Genomic DNA, 27,747 nt, shown 5'->3' on the forward strand with positions numbered 1-27,747 from the left:
ATACAGGAAATTAGTTTAAAGAGTATATTGAGTAGAACGTCATTAGATATAGTCTCAAATATTTTGTTCTCTTTTTTTTATGAGCAACGGGGCTGGCAGGTAGGATTTAGTTTCTCCCTGTCTCTGGCCCACACTCCAGTACAGTAGGTGGCGGTAATGCACTATAACGTTGGATGTCAACCGCCGATAAACCCCACCAAAAAATAACAAAGGGACGTTATTGCAGGAACCTGTTTGGAACGTAACATTTTTTTGGGGGGGGGGGGCATTTTGCTCTCGCGATATTCCCCGTACGTACTACGTGATTACACGTCAAAGGAGCTGTGTTGGAGAATCATGGCGGAGCGCAGGAGGCATAAGAAACGTATCCAGGTAAAATCATTTTAACGCTAACTGGAAGAAGATAGTTTTTGCTTGGATGTATTACAGAGAGTTTATTTTCAAGATTGAAATATTTCCCGCAACAGACTAGTTTTCTAGTATGGTAATGCTGCTAGCGATTCGATGCTGTTGATAATAGGCGAAAAGCTGTGCTAGCAGCTAACGACTGAAATATTTCATTTTGCAGGAAGTCATTTTGCGTAACATTTATCTGTAACACGAATATTTCAAATAGCAATAGCAAGCTATATTTCAGAACATTACCTAGCTAGTTAGCGAACGTTACCGGATAATACAACATTTTGCTGAAGAGGAGGTAGATATTAGGTAGGTCACGTTACAGTAACATTAGGTATGTACAATTTGCTAGTTAGCCAGGATATCTCAGAAACCCGGTAGAGAAAGCTAGCGCAAACCCGTAGCCAACTAGCTTTGCTACCAGCTACTAACAAAACTCGCCAGCTAACGTTACCATAACAATGATAGGAAAGCAAGTTGCGGTTTCATGGCGGGCATCCAGATGTGAAGCCAAGACGTGTTTTGGAATATATAAATAGCTAACTAATGTTACTGTTTTGGCAAGCCAAATGCCACTGATCCTCATTAATTAATGTTTGATGGCCACACGAGAATAGTCTTAATTTAAAACTACGTTGACGTGGTGCATTTGGTCATTGTACAAATTGCAATAGTTTTGCAATTTGGGGTAAGTCCCTCTCAGTTGTTTGAGACAAACTCTGGGTGGGTATAATTTGTGTTACGTTCCAACAGGAATCTGTTCCAAAAAACTATGTAAATAACAAGTTTGCCAATAAACAACTCATACAAAGTTGTATAGCAGTAGAATAAGATACCGGGTAGGGAGTGGGCTACTTTGTTTTCACTCACCACGTTTATTCCGAAAAATGTCTCCGGTAGCCTATGGACAAACATTAAGAATAAGCTACGTGGTGAGTTGATGCCTATCTAGTTAGTTGAATTGATCATGCAAATTTGTATGCGTTGTTTGTTGACAACCTTGTACTTAACCAAGTTTTTGGAACCAATTCCTTTTGGAACATTCTGCAAATTATACCCACCCTCAAAGTCATGCCCACACACGAAATGCAACTCGACAACCTGATGACAATAACCTACCTTACTGTAGTGTAATGGAAGTTAATCGAATGGATTACACACAATTCAGGCTTTCTGGTCATTGCCAAATTACGCAACAGGTTCACATCACCTTGACATGCATCAACAACAGCTGATAGGCGACACCTTGGCTGTCAGTGGTAAAAAAAAATGGCCTAATATTCCATATGTCCTTCTCCTGGCTGCGAGAACAGGGTATGTTATTATGCAATAGTTGAAATTACATCTATTCCTTTATATCCAGTTTGCTCTCTTTTTATTATCTCGAGCTCTGTCTCATGAGATGGTAAGGGAAAAACACATGTTTTGAGTAACTGATTACTATGTTGCTTTATTACTATGATGAGTGATGTGAACTTTCGGTGAGCATAAACATTGAACAAAACACTAGACAGGTTTGATTGCTGGCAGTGGCTATGCTATCCTCATCAACTATTTGACTGTAACCAGATTTGGACTTTAATTTTATTTGGCCACGACGTGGGCAGCTGAGAGAGGGGGCAGCTGTGCCTGAAAGAGTAGGGACTATCAAGACAACGTTGTGAAACGAGGAGATAATCTACTGCCTTATATTTCCAAGAAGAACACAGGTTTTAGTTTGCCTATTGCGTAATGCTTTTGTTATGGTGGGCCATACTGAACAGAACTGTCTTTCATAGGGGAAGCGAGGGTGGCCTAAGTCCCTCTCATCATATTCATAGGATAGGCTCAGGTAGAGACGGGAGTTTTTTCCATTTCGTGGGGCCTCGTGTGTCTATATTTTGTGACTGATGATGCCCATACCTTAACCAAACCCCTGTTTCTAAGCCCTCCTTGCTTCATCATGTACTGTATAGCGCGAAGCCAGCAAGCTGGGCCAGAGGCAGCAACAGGCAGGACTGAATCTCATTGTGCTGATGCTCTCTCATTCCCCTCCATGTTAGCAGGCAGTACTGGCTTCAGTGTCGGACCTTGGCCATATTCAGTCAGTAGGCATGGAGCAGGAGATTATGAAACTGAGCAAAATGGAGGGGGGTGTGAGGGAATTGACCAATGATAGTTTGTGTTCGTTGTCTGTAATGTCCAAAACAAGAACTACAGTCCCATATATCACCATAATACGACTATTTCTGGATTTCCCAGTGAAATAGCCTGTTACATCATTCCATTTTGTTGATTTTATAAATGCTTCTTTAGAAATCATATGAAATGCTTCAATTCATGAATGTCATTCAACACCACGTGGTCATATGCTGGATGTCAGCCCCCCTCCCCCCAATTCTAACCTTAACCATTAGTAGGGAAAATGCTAAACTGGCCCAGGATAAGAGTCTAGTTGCAACTTCACCCTAATCCATTTGTCATTTGTAGCTCAGTTTGTAGAGTATGGTGCTCCTGTAGCTTAGTTGGTAGAGCATGGTGCCCCTGTAGCTCAGTTGGTGGTAGAGCATGGTGCCCCTGTAGCCCAGTTGGTGGTAGTGCATGGTGCCCCTGTTGCCCAGTTGGTGGTAGAGCATGGTGCCCCTGTTGCCCAGTTGGTGGTAGAGCATGGTGCTCCTGTAGTTCAGATGGTGGTAGAGCATGGTACCCCTGTAGCTCAGATGGTGGTAGAGCATGGTACCCCTGTAGCTCAGATGGTGGTAGAGCATGGTACCCCTGTAGCTCAGTTGTTGGTAGAGCATGGTGCCCCTGTAGCTCAGTTGGTAGAGCATGGTGCCCCTGTAGCTCAGTTGGTAGAGCATGGTGCCCCTGTAGCTCAGTTGGTAGAGCATGGTGCCCCTGTAGCTCAGTTGGTAGAGCATGGTGCCCCTGTAGCTCAGTTGGTAGAGCATGGTGCCCCTGTAGCTCAGTTGGTAGAGCATGGTGCCCCTGTAGCTCAGTTGGTGGTAGAGCATGGTGCCCCTGCAGCTCAGTTGGTGGTAGAGCATGGTGCCCCTGTAGCTCAGTTGGTGGTAGAGCATGGTGCCCCTGCAGCTCAGTTGGTGGTAGAGCATGGTGCCCCTGCAGCTCAGTTGGTGGTAGAGCATGGTGCCCCTGTAGCTCAGTGGTGGTAGAGCATGGTGCCCCTGTAGCTCAGTTGGTGGTAGAGCATGGTGCCCCCCTGGTAGAGCATGGTGCCCCTGTAGCTCAGTTGGTGGTAGAGCATGGTGCCCCTGTAGCTCAGTTGGTAGAGCATGGTGCCCCTGTAGCTCAGTTGGTGGTAGAGCATGGTGCCCCTGCAGCTCAGTTGGTGGTAGAGCATGGTGCCCCTGTAGCTCAGTTGGTAGAGCATGGTGCCCCTGCAGCTCAGTTGGTGGTAGAGCATGGTGCCCCTGCAGCTCAGTTGGTGGTAGAGCATGGTGCCCCTGCAGCTCAGTTGGTGGTAGAGCATGGTGCCCCTGCAGCTCAGTTGGTGGTAGAGCATGGTGCCCCTGCAGCTCAGTTGGTGGTAGAGCATGGTGCCCCTGCAGCTCAGTTGGTGGTAGAGCATGGTGCCCCTGCAGCTCAGTTCGTGGTAGAGCATGGTGCCCCTGCAGCTCAGTTGGTGGTAGAGCATGGTGCCCCTGCAGCTCAGTTGGTGGTAGAGCATGGTGCTTGAAACGCCAGGGTATTTGGTTTGATTCCTGGGACTACCCATGCGTATAATATATGCACGCAAGTCTCTTTGGATAAAAGCATCTGCTAAATGACATAAAGGGGCAGGAGCAGCAGAAGAGTAAGTATTGACGGTATTCAACTCAACATGGCATTGTAGCACACAGACTTGTGATTTCCCCTTTTCCTCACTGTGTAGGAGGTGAGTGAGCCCACCAAGGAGGAGAAGGCGGTGGCCAAGTACCTCCGCTTCAACTGCCCCACCAAGTCCACCAACATGATGGGCCACCGGGTGGACTACTTCATCGGTCAGTGCTCCGTTCATACGCTCTCGTTCGTTCACTCATTTAGGACATCGATTCTCCAACTAGTCAGCGGCAGTTGGTGCCTGTCCCCACAGCATTTGATCTTTCAGTACTAGCACACACTGTTCTTAAAGTATCTTAAACTACCATCAAGCTGTGACTAGGCCTAGTTGAATCAGGTTTGTACTGTTGGAATTAGAGGTCGACCGAATATGATTTTTCGATATTGATTATTGGAGGACCAAAAAAGGCTGATACCAATTAATCGGCCCATTTCAAAACATTTATATATATCAGCAATAATCAGTATCGAAAAATCATATTCGGTCGACACCCTAATATATAAAAAATTTTAGGTCGACCAATTAATCCGAATGGACGATTTTAATTAGGGCTGATTTCAAGTTTTCATAACAAATCGGAAATCTGTATTTCTAGGAACGGTGGGTTAACTGCCTTGTTCAGGGGCAGAATGACAGGTTTTCACCTTGTCAGCTCGGGGATTCAGTCTTGCAGCCTTACAGTTAACTAGTCCAACGCTCGAACCACCTGATTCCATTGCACTCCACGAGGAGCCTGCCTGTTGCGCGAATGCAGTAAGCCAAGTTAAGTTGCTAGCTAGCATTAAACTTATCTAAAAAATCAATCATTATCACTAGTTAACTACACATGGTTGATGATATTACTAGTTTATCTGGCCTGCCCTGCATTGCAGATAATCGATGCGGTGCGTATTCGCGAAAAAGGACTGTCCTTGCTCCAATGAGTACCGAACCTTAAACATCAATGCCTTTCTTAAAATCAATACACAGAAGTATATGTTTTTAAACCTGCATATTTAGCAAAAAGAAAGCGAGGTTAGCAGGCAATATTAACCAGGTGAAATTGTTACTTCTCTTGCGTTCATTGCCCGCAGAGTTAGGGTATATGCAACAGTTTGGGCGCCTAATTTTCCAGACTTTTACGTAATTATGACATAACATTGAAGGTTGTGCAATGTAACAGGAATATCTAGACTTATGGATGCCACCCATTAGATACAATAAGGAATAGTTCCGTATTTCACTGAAAGAATAAACGTCTTGTTTTCGAGATGATAGTTTCCGGATTCGACCATATTAATGACCGAAGGCTCGTATTTTTGTGTGTTATGTTATAATTAAGTCTATGATTGGATATTTGATAGAGCAGTCTGACTTAGCGATGGCAGGCACCAGCAGGCTCGTAAGCATTCATTCAATCAGCACTTTTGTGTGTTTTTGCTGTACTTCAAGCATTGCGCTGTTTATGACTTCAAGCCCATCAACTCCCGAGATTAGGCTGGTGTAACCGATGTGAAATGGCTAGCTAGTTAGCGGGGTGCGCGCTAATAGCTTTTCAAACGTCACTCGCTCTGAGACTTGGAGTAGTTATTCCCCTTGCTCTGCATGGGTAACGTTGCTTCGAGGGTGGCTCTTGTCGATGTGTTCCTGGTTCGAGCCCAGGTAGGGGCGAGGAGAGGGACGGAAGCTATACTATTACCCTGGCAATACTAAAGTGCCTATAAGAACATCCAATATGATAAGATTGATTTTTAATTATAAGATGTGTTTAATGCTAGCTAGCACCTTACCTTTGCTCCTTGCTGCACTCGCATGACAGGTAGTCAGCCTGCCACGCAGTCTCCTCGTGGAGTGCAATGTAATCGGTCATGATCTGTGTTCAAACATGCCGATTACAGATTGTTATGAAAACTTGAAATCGGCCGGCCATTCCGATTAATCGGCCGACCTCTAGTTGGAATATCTCTACTTCAAATAGGCTATCATTGCGGGGACTGGTTTGAGAAACACTTTTTGGGGATTAAAGAAGTGGGTTTTTTTTTTTTTTGACCACTTGACAAGGAAAACCCCAATTTTAGACTTTAAAGCTGCAATATATAATTTTTGGACCGACCCAACCCAATTCACATAGAAATGTGTTTATTGAATGACAGATCTCATTGAATGCAAGTCTAAGAAGCTGTAGATCTGTTCTATGTGCGCAATTTCTATGCTTCCTGTAATTTTCTGCACTATACTTGCTTGTTTTGTCACGTAAACTTGGGCGAACTATTAGAACTTAAGCAACCAGGAAATGGCAGAGCGTTTTCTGCGTAGTGCATCTTTACCTGAGGCCTGAAGTTTTTCTTGGTCAGGATAAATCTGGGCCTTAGTAGTAAGGGAACTAATGACGACGGTGTCTTAGTAGTAAGGGAATTAATGACGACGGTGTCTTAGTAGTAAGGGAACTAATGACGACGGTGTCTTGGTAGTAAGGGAACTAATGATGACGGTGTCTTAGTAGTAAGGGAACTAATGACGACGGTGTCTTAGTAGTAAGGGAACTAATGACGACGGTGTCTTGGTAGTAAGGGAACTAATGACGACGGTGTCTTAGTAGTAAGGGAACTAATGACGACGGTGTCTTAGTAGTAAGGGAACTAATGACGACGGTGTCTTGGTAGTAAGGGAACTAATGACGACGGTGTCTTGGTAGTAAGGGAACTAATGACGACGGTGTCTTGGTAGTAAGGGAACTAATGACGACGGTGTCTTGGTAGTAAGGGAACTAATGACGACGGTGTCTTAGTAGTAAGGGAACTAATGACGACTGTGTCTTGGTAGTAAGGGAACTAATGACGACGGTGTCTTGGTAGTAAGGGAACTAATGACGACGGTGTCTTGGTAGTAAGGAACTAATGACGACGGTGTCTTGGTAGTAAGGGAACTAATGACGACGGTGTCTTGGTAGTAAGGGAACTAATGACGACGGTGTCTTGGTAGTAAGGAACTAATGACGACGGTGTCTTGGTAGTAAGGGAACTAATGACGACGGTGTCTTGGTAGTAAGGGAACTAATGACGACTGTGTCTTAGTAGTAAGGGAACTAATGACGACTGTGTCTTAGTAGTAAGGGAACTAATGACTACGGTGTCTTGGTAGTAAGGGAACTAATGACTACGGTGTCTTGGTAGTAAGGGAACTAATGACGACGGTGTCTTGGTAGTAAGGGAACTAATGACGACGGTGTCTTGGTAGTAAGGGAACTAATGACGACGGTGTCTTGGTAGTAAGGGAACTAATGACGACGGTGTCTTGGTAGTAAGGGAACTAATGACGACGGTGTCTTAGTAGTAAGGGAACTAATGACGACGGTGTCTTGGTAGTAAGGGAACTAATGACGACGGTGTCTTGGTAGTAAGGGAACTAATGACGACGGTGTCTTGGTAGTAAGGGAACTAATGACGACGGTGTCTTGGTAGTAAGGGAACTAATGACGACGGTGTCTTGGTAGTAAGGGAACTAATGACGACGGTGTCTTGGTAGTAAGGGAACTAATGACGACGGTGTCTTGGTAGTAAGGGAACTAATGACGACGGTGTCTTGGTAGTAAGGAACTAATGACGACGGTGTCTTGGTAGTAAGGGAACTAATGACGACGGTGTCTTGGTAGTAAGGAACTAATGACGACGGTGTCTTGGTAGTAAAGGAACTAATGACGACGGTGTCTTGGTAGTAAGGAACTAATGACGACGGTGTCTTGGTAGTAAGGGAACTAATGACGACGGTGTCTTAGTAGTAAGGGAACTAATTACATTTACATTACATTTAAGTCATTTAGCAGACGTGTCTTAGTCCAGGGAACTACAAATGGTGCATTCTTGGACATCCAGTGGAACAGCCACGGTGTCAATAGTGCATCTAAATATTTTAAGGGGGGGAGGTGTCTTTATCCTATCCTAGGAACTAAAGAGGTGGTGTCTTGGTATCTCCGGAACTAATGATTGACGGTGTCTTGTCCTGGCGTCGTGAGGGAGTGTGTCCACTGGCGTCGTGGGGGAGTTCCACTATTGGGGAGGCGAACAGTTTTGACTGAGCTGAGCGGTGTCTTGGCGAGCAGGCCAGAGGGAACTGAACGAGTGCCCTTGTCTTGGTAGTGTAGGGCCTGATCAGAGCCTGGAGGTACTGACAGCGGTGTCTCACAGGTCCGTAAGGAACTAAGCACCATGGTCTTGTAAGCGGAACTAGCTTCAACTGGGTGTCCAGTGGAAGGGAACTAAGGAGACGGTGTCTTGTAGTGAGGGAACTTGGGAAGTGTCTTGGAACACCAGACGGGAACTGCGGCGTGTCTTGGATGAGTTGTAAGGGTTTAATGGCACAGTGTCTTGGAGCCCAGGAACAGCGAGGTGTCAGTAATCCGGGAAGATGACAAGTGTCTTGGTATTAGGAACCTGACGACGGAGGGAACCGACGGTGTCTTAGTAGTAAGGGAACTAATGACGCCACGGTGTCTTGGTAGTAAGGGAACTAATGGAACTAGACGGTGTCTTAGTAGTAGGGAACTAATGCGGTGTCTTGGTAGTAAGGGAACTAGCATGAACCGGTGTCTTGGTAGGAACGGGCCACCGCCTTGTGTCTTGGTAGTTGAGGGAACGACAGGGTGTCTTGGTCCAGGAACTAAGGTTCTTAGCGTGTCTTGGGAGGAGGACACAATGGAGTTGTGTCTTGGTATTGGAGATCATGGACGGGCAGTGTCTTGGTAGGAAGAGGAACTCCGTCTTGCCGGTGTTCAGCTTGAGGTGGTGAACATCCACACTGGTGTCGCCAGACATGCAGGAACTAATCGCCACCTGGTGTCAGAAGGGGAAAGGAGAAGATTAATTGTGTGACGGTGTCTTGCATAGTAATGATAGGGAACCATGTGAGGTTATGACAGAGCCAAGTGACTTGGTGTATAGCGAGAATAGGAGAGTGTCTTGGTAGAACAGAGCCTAATGGGGACACCAGTGGTCTTGGTAGTGGGAATTAAGATTCTCGCCACGCCACCTGGTGTCTTGGTAGTAAGGGAACTAATGACGACGGTGTCTTGGTAGTAAGGGAATTAAGCGATGGTGTCTTGGTAGTATGGAACTCTGAGAGGTGTCTTGGTAGTAGGAGGAACTGATGGTTCACGGTGTCTTAGTAGAAGGCTAAGCCGATAGGTCTAGAAGGATGAGAACAGAGGAGAGAGAGGTGTCTTAGTAGTGCGGGGAACTCCGTGATACAGAGAAGAGTGTCTCAGTTGAATGACTAGTCTTGAAACCTGACTGTTTGGATAGAAGGTCATTCTGAGAGAGATGTCTTGGGAGAGGAACCAAGGACGGCACGTTCAAGAGTGTTTGGAGAGAAAAGAAAGAAGGGTCTGGTCTGTAGTTGTTGACATCGGAGGGATCGGTGTCTTGGTTTTTTCAGAAGGGGTGCAACGGTGTCTTTGAAGACGGAAGGGACGTGTCTTGGTAGTCAGGGAAGTTGATGAGCGACGGTGTCTTGGTAAGGAGAAGGTCTAATGAAATGGTCTTGGTAGTAAGGAACTAATGACGGGCGGTGTCTTGGTAGTCCGGGAACTAAGACGCGAGATTTCATCTGGAGAGAGAGGGGGAAAGAGGTCAGAGCACAGGGTAGGTCAGTGTAAGGGCAGAACCAGCGGTGTCTTGACTTAGCAAACGAGGAACGGATGTCGTCGACCTTCTTTTAAAAGGGAACTAAGTCATCTGTCAGAGTAGGAGGGGGAAGAATTCAGGAGGGAGGAGAAGGTGGCAAAGAGCTTCTTGGGTTAGGGAGGCAGATGCTTGGAATTTAGAGTGGTAGAAAGTGTCTTAGTAGAGACAGAGGAAAAATGTAGAGCGGTGAGGTAGTGAAAGGATGCCAGGTCCGCAGGGAGGCGGTGTCTTCCTCCATTTCCGGGAACTAATGCCCGGAGCCCTGTCTTGAGCTCGCAATGAACTAATGAGCCACGGTGTCTTGGTAGAAGGGAGGACCGAGCCGGTGTCTTGGAAGATAAGGGAACTAAGAGACGGTGTCTTGGTAGAAAGGGGAAGGGAGGAGGGTTGAGGAGGCAGAATCAGGAGGGAACTAATGACGACGGTGTCTTGGTAGTAAGGAATTAATGACGACGGTGTCTTGGTAGTAAGGAACTAATGACGACGGTGTCTTAGTAGTAGGAACTAATGACGTCGGTGTCTTAGTAGTAAGGAACTAATGACGTCGGTGTCTTGGTAGTAGGCCTAATGACGACGGTGTCTTGGTAGTAGGCCTAATGACGACGGTGTCTTGGTAGTAGGCCTAATGACGACGGTGTCTTGGTAGTAGGCCTAATGACGATGGTGTCTTGGTAGTAGGGAACTAATGACGACGGTGTCTTGGTAGTAAGGCCTAATGACGATGGTGTCTTGGTAGTAAGGGAACTAATGACGACGGTGTCTTAGTAGTAAGGGAACTAATGACGACGGTGTCTTGGTAGTAGGAACTAATGACGATGGTGTCTTGGTAGTAGGCCTAATGACGACGGTGTCTTGGTAGTAAGGGAACTAATGACGACGGTGTCTTGGTAGTAAGGGAACTAATGACGACGGTGTCTTGGTAGTAAGGGAACTAATGACGACGGTGTCTTGGTGTGAGAGACGACAATTGGCATTTATTTGTTATTTCTTCCGGTCCTGCTGAGTTGCGGGTTGGAATAGAGTTAACCTTTGACCCAGAATCTCTCACTATATCTCATAGTAGTACTGTTGACCTGCCAATGTTTACATTTGCCCAATGACTTTAGCCCCATAGCAGACCTATTCTGTCAACAGTGTCAGTAAATGCTTCACAGTCGTTGGTGTCAGTAAATGCTGCACAGTCGTTGTTTTAAATATCTGTGACGTGCTGTCTGTTGGAGAGGAGTTTTTGTACACATCCCCAGGGACCAGGATTACAGAATGTTTTCATAGCATGCAAGTCATTGAGTTTCAACGTACTGTATCACTCTACCACCTTTGATGTCATTTTGAACATGGTTGTCTGTTTCCCTTTGTCAGCCTCCAAGGCGGTGGACTGTCTGCTGGACTCCAAGTGGGCCAAAGCCAAGAAGGGAGAGGAGGCCGTGTTCACCACCCGAGACTCTGTGGTGGACTACTGCAACAAGTTAGTCTAATGTGGGAGTGCTGGAAGTTGTCTAACTACCACCCTACACTAGAACAGAAGTTGCTTTCACACTACACATTGTTCACTACAACTTTCATGTGTGTATGTTGTCCCAATGTAATTAGGAAGTTCGAGGCATACGAATATTGGGGCAAAATGTGTGTAGTGTGAAAGGTTCTACAAGGACTTTATACGGGCTCCCAATGGTTTCAGGGGCTCCCAACAACATCTGAAACAATATGATGAAGCACTGAACAATATTTGACCATGGTTGATCTTAATTATGTGTTCCGGTGTTTCTGCTCTCCTCCTCCAGGCTGCTGAAGAAGCAATTCTTCCACCGTGCTCTAAAAGTCATGAAGAAGAAGCCAGAGAAGGACATCAAGAAAGACAAGGAGAAAGAAAAAGAGAAGAAGAAGGATTCCAAGGATGTAGAGGCTTCAGATGTAAAGAAGGAGAAAGAGAAGAAGAAGGATGCAGAGGCTTCAGATGTAAAGAAGGAGAAAGAGAAGAAGAAGGATGCAGAGGCTTCAGATGTAAAGAAGGAGAAGAGTGTATGTAATTTGAATGAACTGAATATATAGGCTATGAACATGTTGTATAGTTTGTAACAGGTTAGACCACTGAAGTGGTTTGGTCATAGAATCGAGATGAATTGTATTTATTTTTATTTTTATAAAGGCCATATGTCCATACTGTTTATTTGTGCTCAGGACGATAGCCCCGGAACGCCAAAGAAGAAAAAAGACGTGAAGAAGAAATTCAAACTGGAGCCTCATGAGGATCAGCTCTTCTTGGATGGCAATGAGGTGAGTTGGAACACAAGGAATCCTGGGAAAAGGGCTCCGCCTCTCCAAAGATTAGGATGGGTAAAAATATGAAAGCAGGACTTTCTGGAAAAGTGAGCATGTTTCAGTTGGCGTGTAGCCAAATCAAATTTATTTCAAATTTTAGCCAGAGGTCATTGTTGTAATATTCACTTTGAAACACAGTGAAGATTCTGATCTTTGTGGCATGAATTCAGCACATTGGTGTTTGTGTTTCCCTGTGGCATTTTGAGAGAATTCCAGAGAAAACAAGTTTACTTTCACAAGATAACTGTTTGAGGGGGTGCACGTAATGAGGCACATTCTCCATGAGAGACATTCTTTGTGGCGTCAGTTTGCCATGCAAGCATGACATGATGATATGATGGCAAAAGGTTCAATGTGAGTTGCACAGAGTTCACCATGTGATGTGTAAAAAAACGGTGAATCGCTGTGATTGATAAATTAAAAACTATTTCTAAAATGAAATTTAAAATTATCATATTTACTCCACTTTCCAGGTATTTGTTTGGATCTACGACCCAGTCCATTTTAAAACCTTTGCCATGGGACTGATTCTGGGTGAGTGGAATTGTAGTATTAATTACCTGGAATATTCCATTTTGATAACTAATTAAACTTTCTTTCACAAATAACTGCTAATTGCGGCTGAATTGGTAGGGATGGTCATGAGTAGTCGGAATGGACGGCAAAACTCCATCTCTAACCAGAGGTCGAAACGTTGTCTTAAAGATTCTAGTGTTTGATTCTAGTGTTCCATTTGGGGCGGCAGGGTAGCCTAGTGGTTAGAGCGTTAGACTAGTAACCGAAAGGTTGCAAGTTCGAATCCCCGAGCTGACAAGGTACAAATCTGTCGTTCTGCCCCTGAACAGGCAGTTAACCCACTGTTCCTAGGCCGTCATTGAAAATAAGAATTTGTTCTTAACTTACTTGCCTAGTAAAGGTAAAATAAATAAAAAACATGTGCATTTACGAGGCACAATAAAAAAAATAAACCAAGCCAAGCATCACTCAGTCCCTAAATTCCCTTTCCCCTCTGTGTCTCACTAACGCAATTGCGTTCTGATCACTCCTTCTACACATGCAGGCTAAATGAGCACACAAGCTCCCGTTAGGCCTACAGAAATAAATGCCTATAAAAACATATCTAACTGATGGGATACACAAGCTACATTCCTTGCCAAATGACTACAGTTTTATCGCGTTCAAAATGGACTTGTTGACCGAAGTAGGGGGGATAGGTGGTTCCGGCAATGAGCTGTTTTGGAATAATTGCGTCACGTAATTTTTCCTGCTTAGGCTACTTTGCGAACTGCTTGTGCCATTTAGAATAAATGCGCCTAGGCTATAACACTTGTAAACATAGACCGTGAAAAAAATTCCAAAACGTGAGTTTGAGAAAGACGGCGTGTATTTTCAATCATTAAGCCTATGTCTACTCACCTAACAGATGTAGTGGCTGCAGTTCATCAGCATCGTTCAATGTGGAAGTGTTAATACATTTTTTTACATTCCAAAGAATAGCAGAATAAACTAAATCGAACGTCTCAATCGAAAATTCTGTTTTGTAACCCAGAAAAGTTTTCGCCTCGACATATTGAGCCCAGTTTCAAGCGAGCACTCGGAGAATAACTATTCCAGGCGCGCATCAATTAGCACTGGCAACTTTTTTTTTCCAATTTGGAAAAATATTCTGTTCTATTTTATTCTGTTATGTTACATCATGATTTATACTATAAAATAGGAGCCTCTTGACTGTGGTATGGGCTTGGGAAATTAACTAAACAAGGCTAGGCCGTTGCACAGCCATAAACCTTTACAAGCAAGCGTCATGTTGATGTTAGTGCCGTTTTTTGTGATTTATTTTCTTTGGAGATTATATATAATATAATTAGTTGATTTTACGGTTTCAATAAATTAATCTTAAAATGGCACTTGTTTTTTTTATTGACGTGTGTGCGTATATATGGGGCAATTAGGATCTGTTATCTGTCGTGGTTATGATAAATCGGGCATTGTTGCACACTGTTAGCATACAGATAAATGCTAAAAAAAATTCCAGTGCAGTCCTTGTGTTCTAAAAGTCACTTTTTTTTATTTGACTACGGGGAAAAAAATGGTATTACTCGAACGGTCAACATTTCAGATGCCCATCTCTATGAATTGGTCAAGGGAATAACAATGCTTATTTTCCACTGTACTAAGGCCTGCGTCTCTGTTTCCAGTAATTGCAGTGATCGCGGCCACTCTCTTCCCGCTGTGGCCTGCTGAGATGCGTGTGGGTGTGTACTACCTGAGCGTGGCAGCAGGCTGTTTCGTGGCCAGTATACTGCTGTTGGCTGTTGGTAAGAAAGAAAACACCCATCCTCTTGACACTTGTGTACAACTAAAAAATAGTGTAACGAATAGCCTTCTCTCGTCCTCCTTTCGGCAAATCAGACTGCGACTCCATTTTGCTCCTCCCTGCCTACAAACAAACACTCAAAAGGGATGTTCCGGTGGTCAGGTCTGTACAACGCTGTTCTGACCAATCAGAATCCATGCTCCAAGGTTGCTTTGATCACGCGGACTGGAATATATTCCAGGTCGCATCTGGGGATAACATCATTGAATACACCGACAAAAATAAAGAGATGATGTGATACCGATGGTATCTTTCAAAACTTACCGGAATCCAAAAACGTAGATTGATGGCAGCCTTGTTGTGAAACTGAAGGAAAGACATGCTGCTTATAAACAGGGCAAAGTGGCCTGGGATAACTGTATGGTTAAACAGCACAAATACGACCCACGCAGATCGACAAAAATGCGAGACACAAGTGTAGGGACAAAATGGAGGTGTAATTCAGCGGGTCAGATACGAGGCATATGTGGCAGGGGCTTCTAACGATCACGGATTACAAAAAGAAAGCCAATCGCGTCACAGACACCGGAAGTGCTAAACCCCTTTTTCTCACGCTTGGAGCATAAGGGTGAGCCACCGAGGACAGCGAGGGCTACGTGCTGATGGTCTCCACGGGGGATGTATGTACCACTCACTTCTGTCATCATGAAGTGCTTCAAGAGGCTAGTCAAACACCACATCACCTCAACTTCTTGACAAACGCAGCCTACATTACCACCTCCACACTGATCTTCAACATGGGGGGCCTCACAATGGTGTGTCCTCAGTCCCTTCCTGTATTCCCTGTATATCCATGACTGCGTGGCTGCACACAGTTACAACTCCTTCATCAAGTTCGCTGACAACACGACAGAAGTAGGCCTGTTTACCAACAACGAGACGGCCTACAGAGAGGAGGTAGGACCCTGCTGGCGTGGTGCCAGGTAAACAATCTCTCCCTCAACGTCAGCATAAGAAAGGAGCTGATTGTGGACTTCAGGAGGAACGAGGCTGGGCACCGCCCCTTCTCCGTCAACAGGGCCGCTGTGGAGACAGTCAAAAACGTCAAGTTCCTCGGGGTACACGTCTCCGATGAGCTGAAATGGTCAAACCACACAGGCGCCGTGGTGAAGGCACGACAGCAACTCTTCAACCTCAGGAGGCTGAGGAAATGTATCCCGTCTCTGAGGACTGTGTTCTACAGGAGCACCATCGAAAGCATACTGTCGGGCTGCATCACAGCCTGGTCCGGCAACTCCACTGCCGCTGACAGCAATGCCTCCTGCCTTCCAGGACACCTATAACACCAGGTGTCGCAGGAAGGACAAGAAGACCATCAGGGAACTCCGCCACCTGAGCTACGGCCTGTTCTCCACACAGCTGAATAGTCCCGCCCACATCACCATATTGCCAATACCCTTAAAGGGATACTGCCAGATTCTGACATTAAGCCCTTGTTCTACTTACAGAGTCGGATGAACTCGTGGATACCATTTCTATGTCTCTGTGTGCAGTATGCAAGAACTTAAGTGTTAGTTTTGCGAGCCAATTAAATGCCGGAATCTTGCAGTAACCATTTAACAGGAAATTCCAATAAAGTTAAAATTCCGTTTAGTTCTTTTACCTTTTTATAATTTATCTTGTGTTTACCTAGAGACTTGAGTCGAACTGGGTGACACGGCACCAAAGCTGATGTCACAGGGTTGCGTTCCTTCCCCTCAGCACATTACAATGCCATTTGACAAATGTTTATCTCCCCTCAGCTCGCTGCATCCTGTTTGTGATCATCTGGCTGGTGACGGGCGGACGCCACCACTTCTGGTTCCTGCCCAACCTCACGGCTGACGTGGGCTTCATCGACTCTTTCCGCCCGCTCTACACGCACGAGTACAAGGGCCCGCGGGACTCCAGCAAGAAGAGCCAGGACAAGACTGAGGGCAAGACTAGTGATGAGAAGGAGGGTGACGGTGAGGAGGAAGAGGAGGAAGGAGACGAGGGCCCCTTGCCACAGGGGATGGAAGAAGGCGAGGTGGCGAAGGGGACGGGGACGTCAGCGAGTACCGCTGAGCGCTCTGACACAGACAGCGACCGGCGTGAGGACGAGGGCTCGCAGCACAGCAATGGAAATGACTTTGAGATGATCACCCGCGAGGAGCTGGAGCAGCACACGGAGGAGGAGGAGGAAGAAGGAGGGGGGGATGAAGAAGAGCAGGAAGGAGACGGTGAGAGAGAGCCCGTACCTGTTCAAACATAAACATTCTATCACTGCCGCCTCCTCCTCCTCCACCCTCGTGCTCCTCCAAGGACAACCTCCCACCTCCTCCGGGTCTTGTCAACCTCGCCTCGAGACAACTCCATCTTGCCTGCTCCGATCTTCCACCAACTATACAGATGCCACGTCTGAGTATCGACACTGGTGTCAAATGGCTATAACAGTGGAAAAGAGAAGCCTTATTGTGGTTCTAAAATCCCCAGCTTATTTAAACTGAGAAATGCAAACTAACTTAACAGATGTTTGTCTGAGGAAGTTGTCATGTTAGTACTCCTGACTTTTCCCCTATTTTTCGGTACTCACGTTATGCCTGTTATCCCATATCATTCTAGTTAACTCATCCACTCTGTGTTTACCATTGCTACAATGCTTCCCTTGTATGTCTCTTGTCAATTTCCACAGGCGAGGGAATTGGAGCTATGGAATTGTTTTTACTTGGGGAAGTACTGCCATCTTGTCTACCTACCCCTCAAATCCAGACTGTTGTTTTATGAACAACGTGCGATTTGTACAATCATGGTTAGGCTAAGCCCAGTGTTGTGTCCAGTAGCTGCAAAACACAGTAACTAAATTGAAATGGGAACCAAAATATACACATTTTCACCATTTCCCTTTGGTCTATTGTCACCCAACTGGGCCAAGGTCCTGTACTAGCAGTGGCATCTGGCCCTCTGTACACAGTTCAACTCTTGTTTTTTATGAGTCTGATCTCCCCTCGGCAGCCATCGGACGTTACGATTGACCAACCGTTGGCTACGCCACTATAACTAATGTGGATGGACCAAAATCCATAGTTTACCCACCACAAAGACCTCACTTATTGGGGGTTTTGCTGAAATATGTCGGGCGAGAGAACAAAAGAATGAAGAAAAAAAAATGGCGGCGGCAGATGAACATCATTAACAATAAACATCCTTGTGGTTCTTTGCGGTACTTATTTTCAATGAGAAATGTTCGGTTGATAATGATCGGTTCTGTACACAAAGACACACGTAAAACCAGAGCTTATAAGAGTCATGTCCATTACAAGCAGTCGGACAACAAAAATAAAACAGGTCGTTTGAGATGCCACTTTCTAGAAGAAATGTATTCTGAGGCCACGCACATACAGACAGCAAAGATGGAATGGGAAACTTGTTCTTAAAGTTTTCTATTCATCATTTAGAATCGGACATCAAAATTAAAGTGCCAAACACGTTAATTGTTGTTACAATGCATGTTGTTTTCATACGGGAAGACATGTCAAAAGTGTCAGCAAGGGTTTTTGGTACATTTATTCATTTTTGTAAACGATTGTGTCAAATTCCAAACCTTTTGCACCTTAGAAACGCAGCGCAGTATAGGAGCCAAGACATTAGTGTGTAGACATCAATCCCCTTCTCCCTTCAGTTCTATCTAAGCCATGCAAAGCAGGCAATATGTCCTGAAGCTTACTATACTCATTCTACGATCGCTTGTAATAGTATTGTCAGTTCAACTCGGATGCCCATACTTTCATGATAGCTTTTGTTGTGTTGCCTTCATTGGTATTCTAGTCATGCTAGCTGACAACGATGGAGATCCATGTGAATGCATGGGGACTTCATTGGAAACCAATGTGGTCGAGGTCCAATTCTCTGTAGTGTTGCATTATGGGGGCTGTGGTCCAATACTGTCTGTTCGTAAGGTTGCATTCTTTTTGGCTGGAGTTGTTTTAGAAGCTAGTGAGGACGATATTTAAAAACATAAAGATGTCATTTATATAAGGAATTCTATATCAAATATATTTTGAATTGATAAATTATGAGCCCGCTTGGTTCAACTTGAACAGAATCCTTTTTTTGGGGGGTATCAACTTATTTTCAGTAATGTTTATTTTGCTCTTTTTTCTTTTTTTTTACTATCATTTTGACCACCAATAGGCATATTGTCAAGAGTGTATTGTACTCTCATTATTGGGGACTCTCACCAGAAATGTTTAATATTTAATGTGTGGATATATGATCAGATGGACTACCTATTTTTGATCTGGTTGATATTGATCGATTTTTGTCATTTATTTTGTGGTAGAGGAATGTATATAGAAAACCTAGCTATGTGGCTACTTACAGCAAGTCCCACACATGTTTGCTTCTTGCCATAAGTGAATGATTAACTTGTGGTTGAGAAACCCGTTAGCAGTGGATTGCGTAATATTTTATATTGCTGTTCCACACACAATGTTCTGGGAAGAAAGTTCACCCCGCTGTGGAATGGTAGAGCGGAGCTTGTGAGAGCAAGGGAAAGGAGTCACTTGATGATTTGGATATCCCACACTCTACACAGATGGACTTAATGTCTAGACTGAGGAGTATCTTCCAGACTCATACCCTTTTCACACAATCTTGTCAAATCAAACGGTAGTGATGGTCGGTTCCTGGAACTATGCTTGGATGCGTAACCAGGCGAGCGCAGTGCAGCTCGGTGAACTGGTCAGTAGTGTGAAAAAGGGTACAAGCACCTCTTGCTTTCCCCGTTCTCAGAGCTTGTTGACCTCTGTAGATCTCCATTTTGTTTCTTAATTGTTGTGTTTCCCTGAACTTTATTCAACTGTGCGTGGCTCATGTACAATTACAAGTGTACTACATACAACTGCACACTGTGTAGTTGGTCTCTTTTCAGTATTTTTTTTTGTGTGTGTTCATTTTCAATGCTTTTCTGTTTCCTGATGATGTCTTCTGGAGAGCAAAGAGTGCATTCGTAAATTCAGTCAGGAGTTCCAGAGTGGCCTCTGGGCGTTGGTAAATTCAGAGCGTTTTTCATTCATCTCGGAGTATTCAGGATGCACACTAGACACTCTGACCGAGGAGGGTTGATCCGAGCGTTCTGACCTCACAACAGTAGTCAAGCACCCAAGCTTGCTAGCAACTTCCAGACACAAACCCCACTGAAAATTTCTCGTCCTAGCAGAACTGATTTAGCCTGTTTTCATGTTATCCAGAGCGTTGGTGACTAACTGCTGCTGGAAACAATTTTATTACGCTTTTCTTCTTTTTTTTGCCGACGTTTACTGACACCGGGCATATTCAACAGGTGTTGAGCGTTCGTAAATTCATCAGTTATTCTGCGCTCTGGCACAGTCAAACGAGAGTGCTCTGAAATAGGAGTAGATCGCCAGAGTGAATTTACGAACGTGCCCCAAGTTGCCAGTAGCTGTATTATGAACTATTTCATGAAAATCTCATTGTTCTTGAGTCTTCTTCTTGCACAGTTACCAGTCGGTTGTATATTGTAGTATTAATCTATACTGCTTTATTCCATTACATTTCTGGAAGAAAAAAACGTCGTTTTATCTGTTAAATGTCATTAGTCACTTAGTTGTTCATATTTGAATCAATATCATTGAGGACTGTCTCTTGCAATATTTCAATATAATGTCATTAATTGAATGTCTGGAAGTATATCTGTATCTTATTGCAATAAAAATATAGAAAGCAGTTGAGTTTCCGGTCTTATTTGCATGAATTGTTGGTGCTTGAATGAAATGTTGCATTTCAAATGACCTGTTTTTCATCTACCCCAAGCTTAGTGTGTCAATTACATGAATAGGTCCTCTTCCAAAAAAAGCTAATGGATAATCCAGGGGCTGGTTACTGACAGCAACACACAATTGACTCTTGCCACCTGGCTCTACTTAGCCTTTTATACACTGAGTGGACAGGACATGTTTTTTCCATGACAAAGACCACATGTCAAACTGTCCACTGAGGTCCCAGAATCTGCGTGTTTTTCTCTCCTCCCTTGTACTAGGCCACTAGTTAGTAAGGAACGCCCCTCACCTGGTTGTTTACGTATTTAAAGGATAAAACTAAAACCTGCAGACACTAGGCAGAGTTTGATACCCCTGACAGACTGACCAGGTCACTTGTTAAATCCACTTCAATCAGTGTGGATGAGGTTAAAGAGGGATTTGTAAGCCTTGAGACAATTGAGACATGGATTGTGTACATTCATGGCCAAAAGTTTGCTGCTTCAGTGTCTTTAGATATTTTTGTCAGATGTTACTATGGAATACTGAAGTATAATTACAAACATTTCATAAGTGTCAAAGGTTTTTATTGATAATTACATGAAGTTGATGCAAATAGTCAATATTTGCAGTGTTGACCCTTCTTTTTCAAGACCTCTGCAATCTGCCCTGGCATGCTGTCAATTAACTTCTGGGCCACATCCTGACTGATGGCAGCCAATTCTTGCATAATCAATGCTTGGAGTTTGTCAGAATTTGTGGGTTTTTGTTTGTCAACCCGCCCCTTGAGGATTGACCACAAATTCTCAATGGGATTAAGGTCTGGGGATTTTCCTGGCCATGGACTCAAAACATCGATGTTTTCGATGTGAAGCCCTTTTTGTGAAAATAAATGATGGCATGTGTTTCCTTGCAGGTAACTATGGTTGACAGAGGAAGAACAATGATTCCAAGCAATACCCTCCTTTTGAAGCTTCCAGTCTGTTATTCGAAGTCAATCAGCATGACAGAGTGATCTCCAACCTTGTCCTCGTCAACACTCACACCTGTGTTAATGAGAGAATCACTGACATGATGTCAGCTGATCCTTTTGTGGCAGGGCTGAAATGCCGTGGAAATGTTTTTGGGGGATTCAGTTCATTTGCATGGCAAAGAGGGACTTTGCAATTCATTGCAATTCATCTGATCACTCTTCATAACATTCTGGAGTATTTGTAAATTGCCATCATACAAACTGAGGCAGCAGACTTTGTGAAAATTAATATTTATGTAATTCTCAAAACTTTTGGCCTCGACTGTATGTTTGCCATTCAGAGGGTGAATGGGCAAGACAAAAAATGTAAGTGCCTTTGAATGGGTTATGGTAGTAGTTACATTTACATTTACATTTACATTTAAGTCATTTAGCAGACGCTCTTATCCAGACACACTGATTTGTGTCAAGAACTGCAATGCTTCTGGGTTTTTTAAGCTTAACATTTCCCTATATGTATCAAGAATGGTCCACCACCCAAATGACATCCATCCCACTTGACACAACTGTGGGAAGCATTGGAGTCAACATGGGCCAGCATCTCTGTTGAACGCTTTCGACATCTTGTGGATTCCCCAACGAAATGAGGCTGTTCTCAGGGCAAAAAGGGTGGTGCAACACCATATTAGGAAGGTGTTCCTAATATTTTGTACACTCAGTCAATAACAAAGCTGAACCAGGTGTGTGGAGGCAATTAGGTGAAGACACTAAAGGTGTTTTGCGAAGCCAGGCTGCTGTTTCCCTATTTGGCCACTAGATGAAGCCAACGTCACATATAGGCCTTCTAGCACCAGTCCCCTTGCCACAGCCTTTGGTGTGAGTGTTTGTGGTGTGTACATACTTGTCTGTTCTATTATGGAATTATGAATACCAGCATATTGAGAGAAATAGTGCTGCTTTGTTCAGTAATGTCTCTCTCCACTGCTGCCAGGTGGGTTGTGGAGCCCTGTCTGTGACATGCACACAGAGATCAGCTTGTTCATATTGTACACATTGGATGGAGGGAGAAGCTCAGGGGATATATTACAGGGACAATCCGTAGCCTCAATTGCTTGTCAACAGTGAAAAATCACAGAGGAGGGAAAATTGTATGGGTTTTGCCTTTGCTTCAGCCAAGATTGTATGAACTGGTACTGGTATTTGCTGTTACTGTACCGATACTGGTATCTACCCTACCAATACTGGTATTTACTGTATCAGTACTGGTATTTACTGTACCGGTACTGGTATTTACTGTACCAGTACTGGTATTTACTGTTACTGTACCGGTACTGGTATTTACTGTACTGATACTGGTATTTATTGTACCAGTATTGGTATTTACTGTTACTGTACCGGTACTGGTATTTACTGTACTGATACTGGTATTTATTGTACCAGTATTGGTATTTACTGTTACTATACCGGTACTGGTATTTACTGTACTGATACTGGTATTTATTGTACCAGTACTGGTATTTACTGTTACTGTACCGGTACTGGTATGTACTGTACCAGTACTGGTTTTTACTGTTACTGTACTGGTATGTACTGTACCAGTACTGGTATTTACTGTTACTGTACCGATACTGGTATCTACTATACCGATACTGGTATTTACTGTACTGTTACTGTACCAGTACTGGTATTTACGGTACAGGTACTGGTACTTACTGTACCGATACTGGTATTTACTGTACCAGTACTGGTATTTACTGTACCGATACTGGTATTTACTGTACCAGTATTGGTTTTTACTGTACCAGTACTGGTATTTGTTCGGGAAACAGAAGGCTGCACTATATAACTACTCTTAGGCTACTGATGAAGATGTTTACTGACCTTCAGGACAACATCTTTTTTTTTCTCCGCAGCTACACAATAAGCATAACTCCCCCACCCACATCACTGATTGTAAATATATATGGTTCATATTAAGGACAATGACATCGTCATTCTATCATAAACAAGCAGAATATATTTTATAATTGATGCCATTTAAATGTTGTTTTTTTTAATAAGAGAAATGACACCGCGAAAGTGAAAATGATTAGGCATTCTCTCAGTGTTTAATATATGATCACGGGCTCTAGACGTGTTGCTGTACACTTATTGGATCAAAGGATACATGTTTTCCTAAACAATGTTACCATGGTTACCAGTCTGAAAGAAGTCGCTGTAAAAAAAAATAATTAAAGACGCAAAAATGTCTACAAGCTAAAATGTTGTACATGTTTTTGGTCCTTGTGACTTGACTGTAGGTGGTGGAGATAAATCCACAGGAAAGTGTTGTTTACCTGACTTCCACCGCCGGTATATTCTGCCGCTTCTATTTTCAATCTCTTGACTCGTTGCAGGTGTTGCACAATATGTAAACAATAGCCAAATGTAACCGATTGTAGTAAGTGACCGAGGCACGTTTCCTGCAATCAGCTGGGAGTGTTTGCTGTTTGGTCAGGCTCTGCCATATTGTGCAAGTGTTTGTCATGTGCAAATTGCATCAGTATTGAAATTGAAAACGGAAGTATAAACTGATATGCAGACCAGCATACTGACATTCTGGTTAATAATTCTACTCTGTTGATATTTTGTCTACATTTTTGAGCAGCAGAAGGACAAACCACACAGACCACCAGTAGAGCAAGTTTAAATGCAATTTTAATCAGAATTCTGCCTTGGAAGGAACATTTATTTTTGCACAAGTCTCAGGCTGTATATACAGTGCATTTGGAAAGTATTCAGACCCCTTGACTTTTTCCACATTTTGTTACGTTACAGCCTTATTCTAAAATGAATTAAATTGTTTTTTTCTCTCATCAATCTACACACAATACCCCATAATGACAAAGCAAAATCAGGTTTAGACATTTTTGCTAATTTATAAAAAATAAAAAAACAGAAATCACATTTATATAAGTTTTCAGACCCTTTAACCTTTGTTGAAGCACCTTTGGCAGCGATTACAGCCTTGAGTCTTCTTGGGTATGACGCTACAAGCTTGGCACACCTGTATTTGGGGAGATTCTCCCATTCTTCTCTGCATATCCTCTGAAGCTCTGTCAGGTTGGATGGGGAGCAATGCTTCACAGCTATTTTCAGCTCTCTCCAGAGATGTTAGATCGGGTTCAAGTACGTGCTCTGGCTGGGCCACTCAAGGACATTCAGAGACTTGTCCTGAAACCACTCCTGTGTTGTCTTGGCTGTGTGCTTAGGGTTGTTGTGCTGTTGGAAGGTGAACCTTCGCCCCAGTATGAGGTCCTGAGCTCTCTGGAGCAGGTTTTCATTAAGGATCTCTCGGGAACTTTGCTCCGTTCATCTTTCCCTCAACCTCCCCCCTCAGCCTTTCCAAATCATGTCCAGTCAATTGAATTTACCACACGTGGACTCCAATCAAGTTGGAGAAACATCAAGGATGATCAATGGAAACAGGTTGCACCTGAACTCAATTTCGAGTCTCATAGCAAAGGGTCTGAATACTTATGTAAATATGGTATTTCTGTTATTTATTTTTAATGAATTAGCAAAAATGTCTAAGCTGTTTTTGCTTTGTCATTATGGGGTATTGTGTGTAGATTGCAGAATATTTATATTTATTTTATCCATTTTAGATTAAGGCTGTAACGTAACAAAATATAGATAAGGGGAAGGGGTCTGAATACTTTCGGAATGCGCTATGCACACTTACTGTTGTAGTCGGCGCATGTGACTAATAACATTTGATTTGAGTATTATTAAAACAGGTTAATATGCCCCACCAACATTAGACAACGACTGAGAAGCCCTTACATTGTTCAAATAAGTAAATCAAATCAATGACGAGTGGCGCAGCAGTCTAAGCACTGCATCTCAGTGCTAGAGGCGTTACTACAGACCTGGTTCGATTCCAGGCTGTATCACAACCGGCCGTGATTGGGAGCCCCATAGGGCGGCGCACAAATGCCCCAGCGTCGTCCGGGTTAGGGCTTGGCCGAGGTAGGCCGTCACTGTAAATAAGAGTTTGTTCTTAACTGACTTGCCAAGTTAAATAAAAGTTAAAAATATATATTTAATAAAAAAGTAAATAGTCAAATTTACTGATTTACTGACACATACATGGTGGCCTAGCAGGAAGATCTGAATGCTGTGAACCAAGAGGTTGTGAGTTCAAATCCCAGGTGAAGAAAACTGTAATATAAATGAACATGTACAATGTAATCATGGACAGTTGAAGTTGGATGTTTACATACACCTCAGCAGCATTGCCTTTAAATTGTTGAACTTGGGTCAAACGTTTCGGGTAGCATTCCATAAGCTTCCCACTTTAAGTTGGGTGAATTTTGGCCCATTCCTCCTGACAGAGCTGGTGTTACTGAGTCAGGTTTTGTAGGCCTCCTTGCTCGCACACACTTTTTCTGTTCTGCCCACAAATTAGCTACTTTGGAAGTATGCTTGGGGTCATTGTCCAATTGGAAGACCAATTTGCGACCAAGCTTTAACTTCCTGACTGATGTCTTGAGATGTTGCTTCAATATATCCACATACTTTTCCTGTCTCATGAAGCAAAGCACCCACACTCCCATGCTTCACGGTTGGGATGGTGTTCTGCAGCTTGCAAGCCTCCCCCTTTTTCCTCCAAACATAACAATGTTCATTATGGCCAAACAGTTCTATTTTTGTTTCATCAGACCAGAGGACATTTCTCCAAAAAGTACGATCTTTGTCCCCATGTGCAGTTGCAAACCGTAGTCTGGCTTTTTTTATGGCGGTTTTGGAGCAGTGGCTTCTTCCTTGCTGAGCGGCCTTTCAGATTATGTCGATATAGGACTTGTTTTACTGTGGATATAGATACTTTGGTACCTGTTTCCTCCAGCATCTTCACAAGGTCCTTGTGTTGTTCTGGGATTGATTTGCACTTTTGGCACCAAAGTACGTTCCTCTCTAGGAGACAGAACTCGTCTCCCTCCTGAGCGGTATGACGGCTCCGTGGTCCCATGGTGTTTATACTTGCGTACTATTGTTTGTACAGATGAATGTGGTACTTTCAGGCGTTTGGAAGTTGCTCCCAAGGACGAACCAGACTTGTGGAGGTCTTGGCTGATTTCTTTTGATTTTCCCATGATGTCAAGCAAATAGGCACTGAGTTTGAAGGTAGGCATTGAAATACATCCACAGGTACACCTCTAATTGACTCAAATGGTGTCAGTTAGCCTATCAGAAAAAAAACATTCTAAAGCTATGACATCATTTTCTGGAATTTTCCAAGCTGCACAGTCAACTTAGTGTATGTGAACTTCTGACCCACTTGAATTGTGATACAGTGAATTATAAGTGAAATAATCTGTCTATAAACAATTGTTGGGGAAATGATTTGTGTCATGCACAAAGTAGATGTCCTAACCGACTTGCCAAAACTATAGTTTGTTAACAACTAATTTGTGGAGTGGTTGAGAAACAAGATTTAATGTCTCCAACCTAAGTGTTTGTACATTTCCGACTTCAAATGTATGTTAACCTGTGTGTGTCCTAACCTGGCCAGACAAAAAGGTATGTGAATGGATCAGTGTTTCAACAATCAGTAAACAGTAAAAAGGGGTGATATGCAATGCATTTTGGGGGGGGGGGACCATCAGGTGACGTCTTGAACGTCTGTTTCAGAGAACCCCCCTCAACGTCTGTTTCAGAGAACCCCCTCAATATCTGTTTCAGAGGACCCCCCTCAACGTCTGTTTCAGAGGACCCCCCTCAACGTCTGTTTCAGAGGACCCCCCTCAACGTCTGTTTCAGAGAACCCCCCTCAACGTCTGTTTCAGAGAACCCCCCTCAACGTCTGTTTCAGAGGACCCCCCTCAACGTCTGTTTCCCCCTCAATATACGACCCCCCTCAATATCTGTTTCAGAGGACCCCCTCAACGTCTGTTTCAGAGAACCCCCCTCAACGTCTGTTTCAGAGGACCCCCTCAACCTCAGAGGACAATATCTGTTTCAGAGAACCCCCTCAACGTCTGTTTCAGAGAACCCCCCTCAACGTCTGTTTCAGAGGACCCCCCTCAACATCTGTTTCAGAGGACCCCCCTCAACGTCTGTTTCAGAGAACCCCCCTCAACGTCTGTTTCAGAGAACCCCCCTCAACGTCTGTTTCAGAGAACCCCCCTCAACGTCTGTTTCAGAGAACCCCCCTCAACGTCTGTTTCAGAGACCCCCTCAACCCTCAACCCCCTCAATATCTGTTTCAGAGACCCCCTCAACGTCTGTTTCAGAGGACCCCCTCAACGTCTGTTTCCCCTCAACGTCTGTTTCAGAGAACCCCCCCAACCCTGTTTCAGAACCCCCTCAATCTGTTTCAGAGAACCCCCCTCAACGTCTGTTTCAGAGGACCCCCCTCAACGTCTGTTTCAGAGGAACCCCCTCAACATCTGTTTCAGAGGACCCCCCTCAACATCTGTTTC

General features: G+C 44.0%; 1 protein-coding gene across 2 annotated transcripts; it reads left to right on the plus strand.

Annotated features, from left to right (window-relative positions):
- Window positions 1-254: 254 nt before the first annotated feature.
- LOC118359968 (translocation protein SEC62-like) lies at window positions 255-20,278 on the plus strand. Of its 2 annotated transcripts, XM_052463381.1 has the most exons (9): window positions 255-372; window positions 4,271-4,379; window positions 11,236-11,341; window positions 11,658-11,791; window positions 11,843-11,895; window positions 12,055-12,150; window positions 12,669-12,729; window positions 14,394-14,513; window positions 16,315-20,278. In XM_052463381.1, the coding sequence occupies exons 1-9, from the start codon at window positions 337-339 to the stop codon at window positions 16,803-16,805; spliced, it is 1,206 nt and encodes a 401-aa protein (XP_052319341.1). In that variant the 5' UTR covers window positions 255-336; the 3' UTR covers window positions 16,806-20,278. The 2 variants fall into 2 exon arrangements, with proteins under 2 accessions (XP_052319341.1, XP_035594818.1); XM_035738925.2 differs by having other exon boundaries at window positions 11,658-11,895.
- The last annotated feature ends 7,469 nt before the right edge of the window (window positions 20,279-27,747 follow it).

The sequence above is a fragment of the Oncorhynchus keta genome, chromosome 15, assembly GCF_023373465.1.
Source record: "Oncorhynchus keta strain PuntledgeMale-10-30-2019 chromosome 15, Oket_V2, whole genome shotgun sequence".
Lineage (NCBI taxonomy): Eukaryota > Metazoa > Chordata > Actinopteri > Salmoniformes > Salmonidae > Oncorhynchus > Oncorhynchus keta.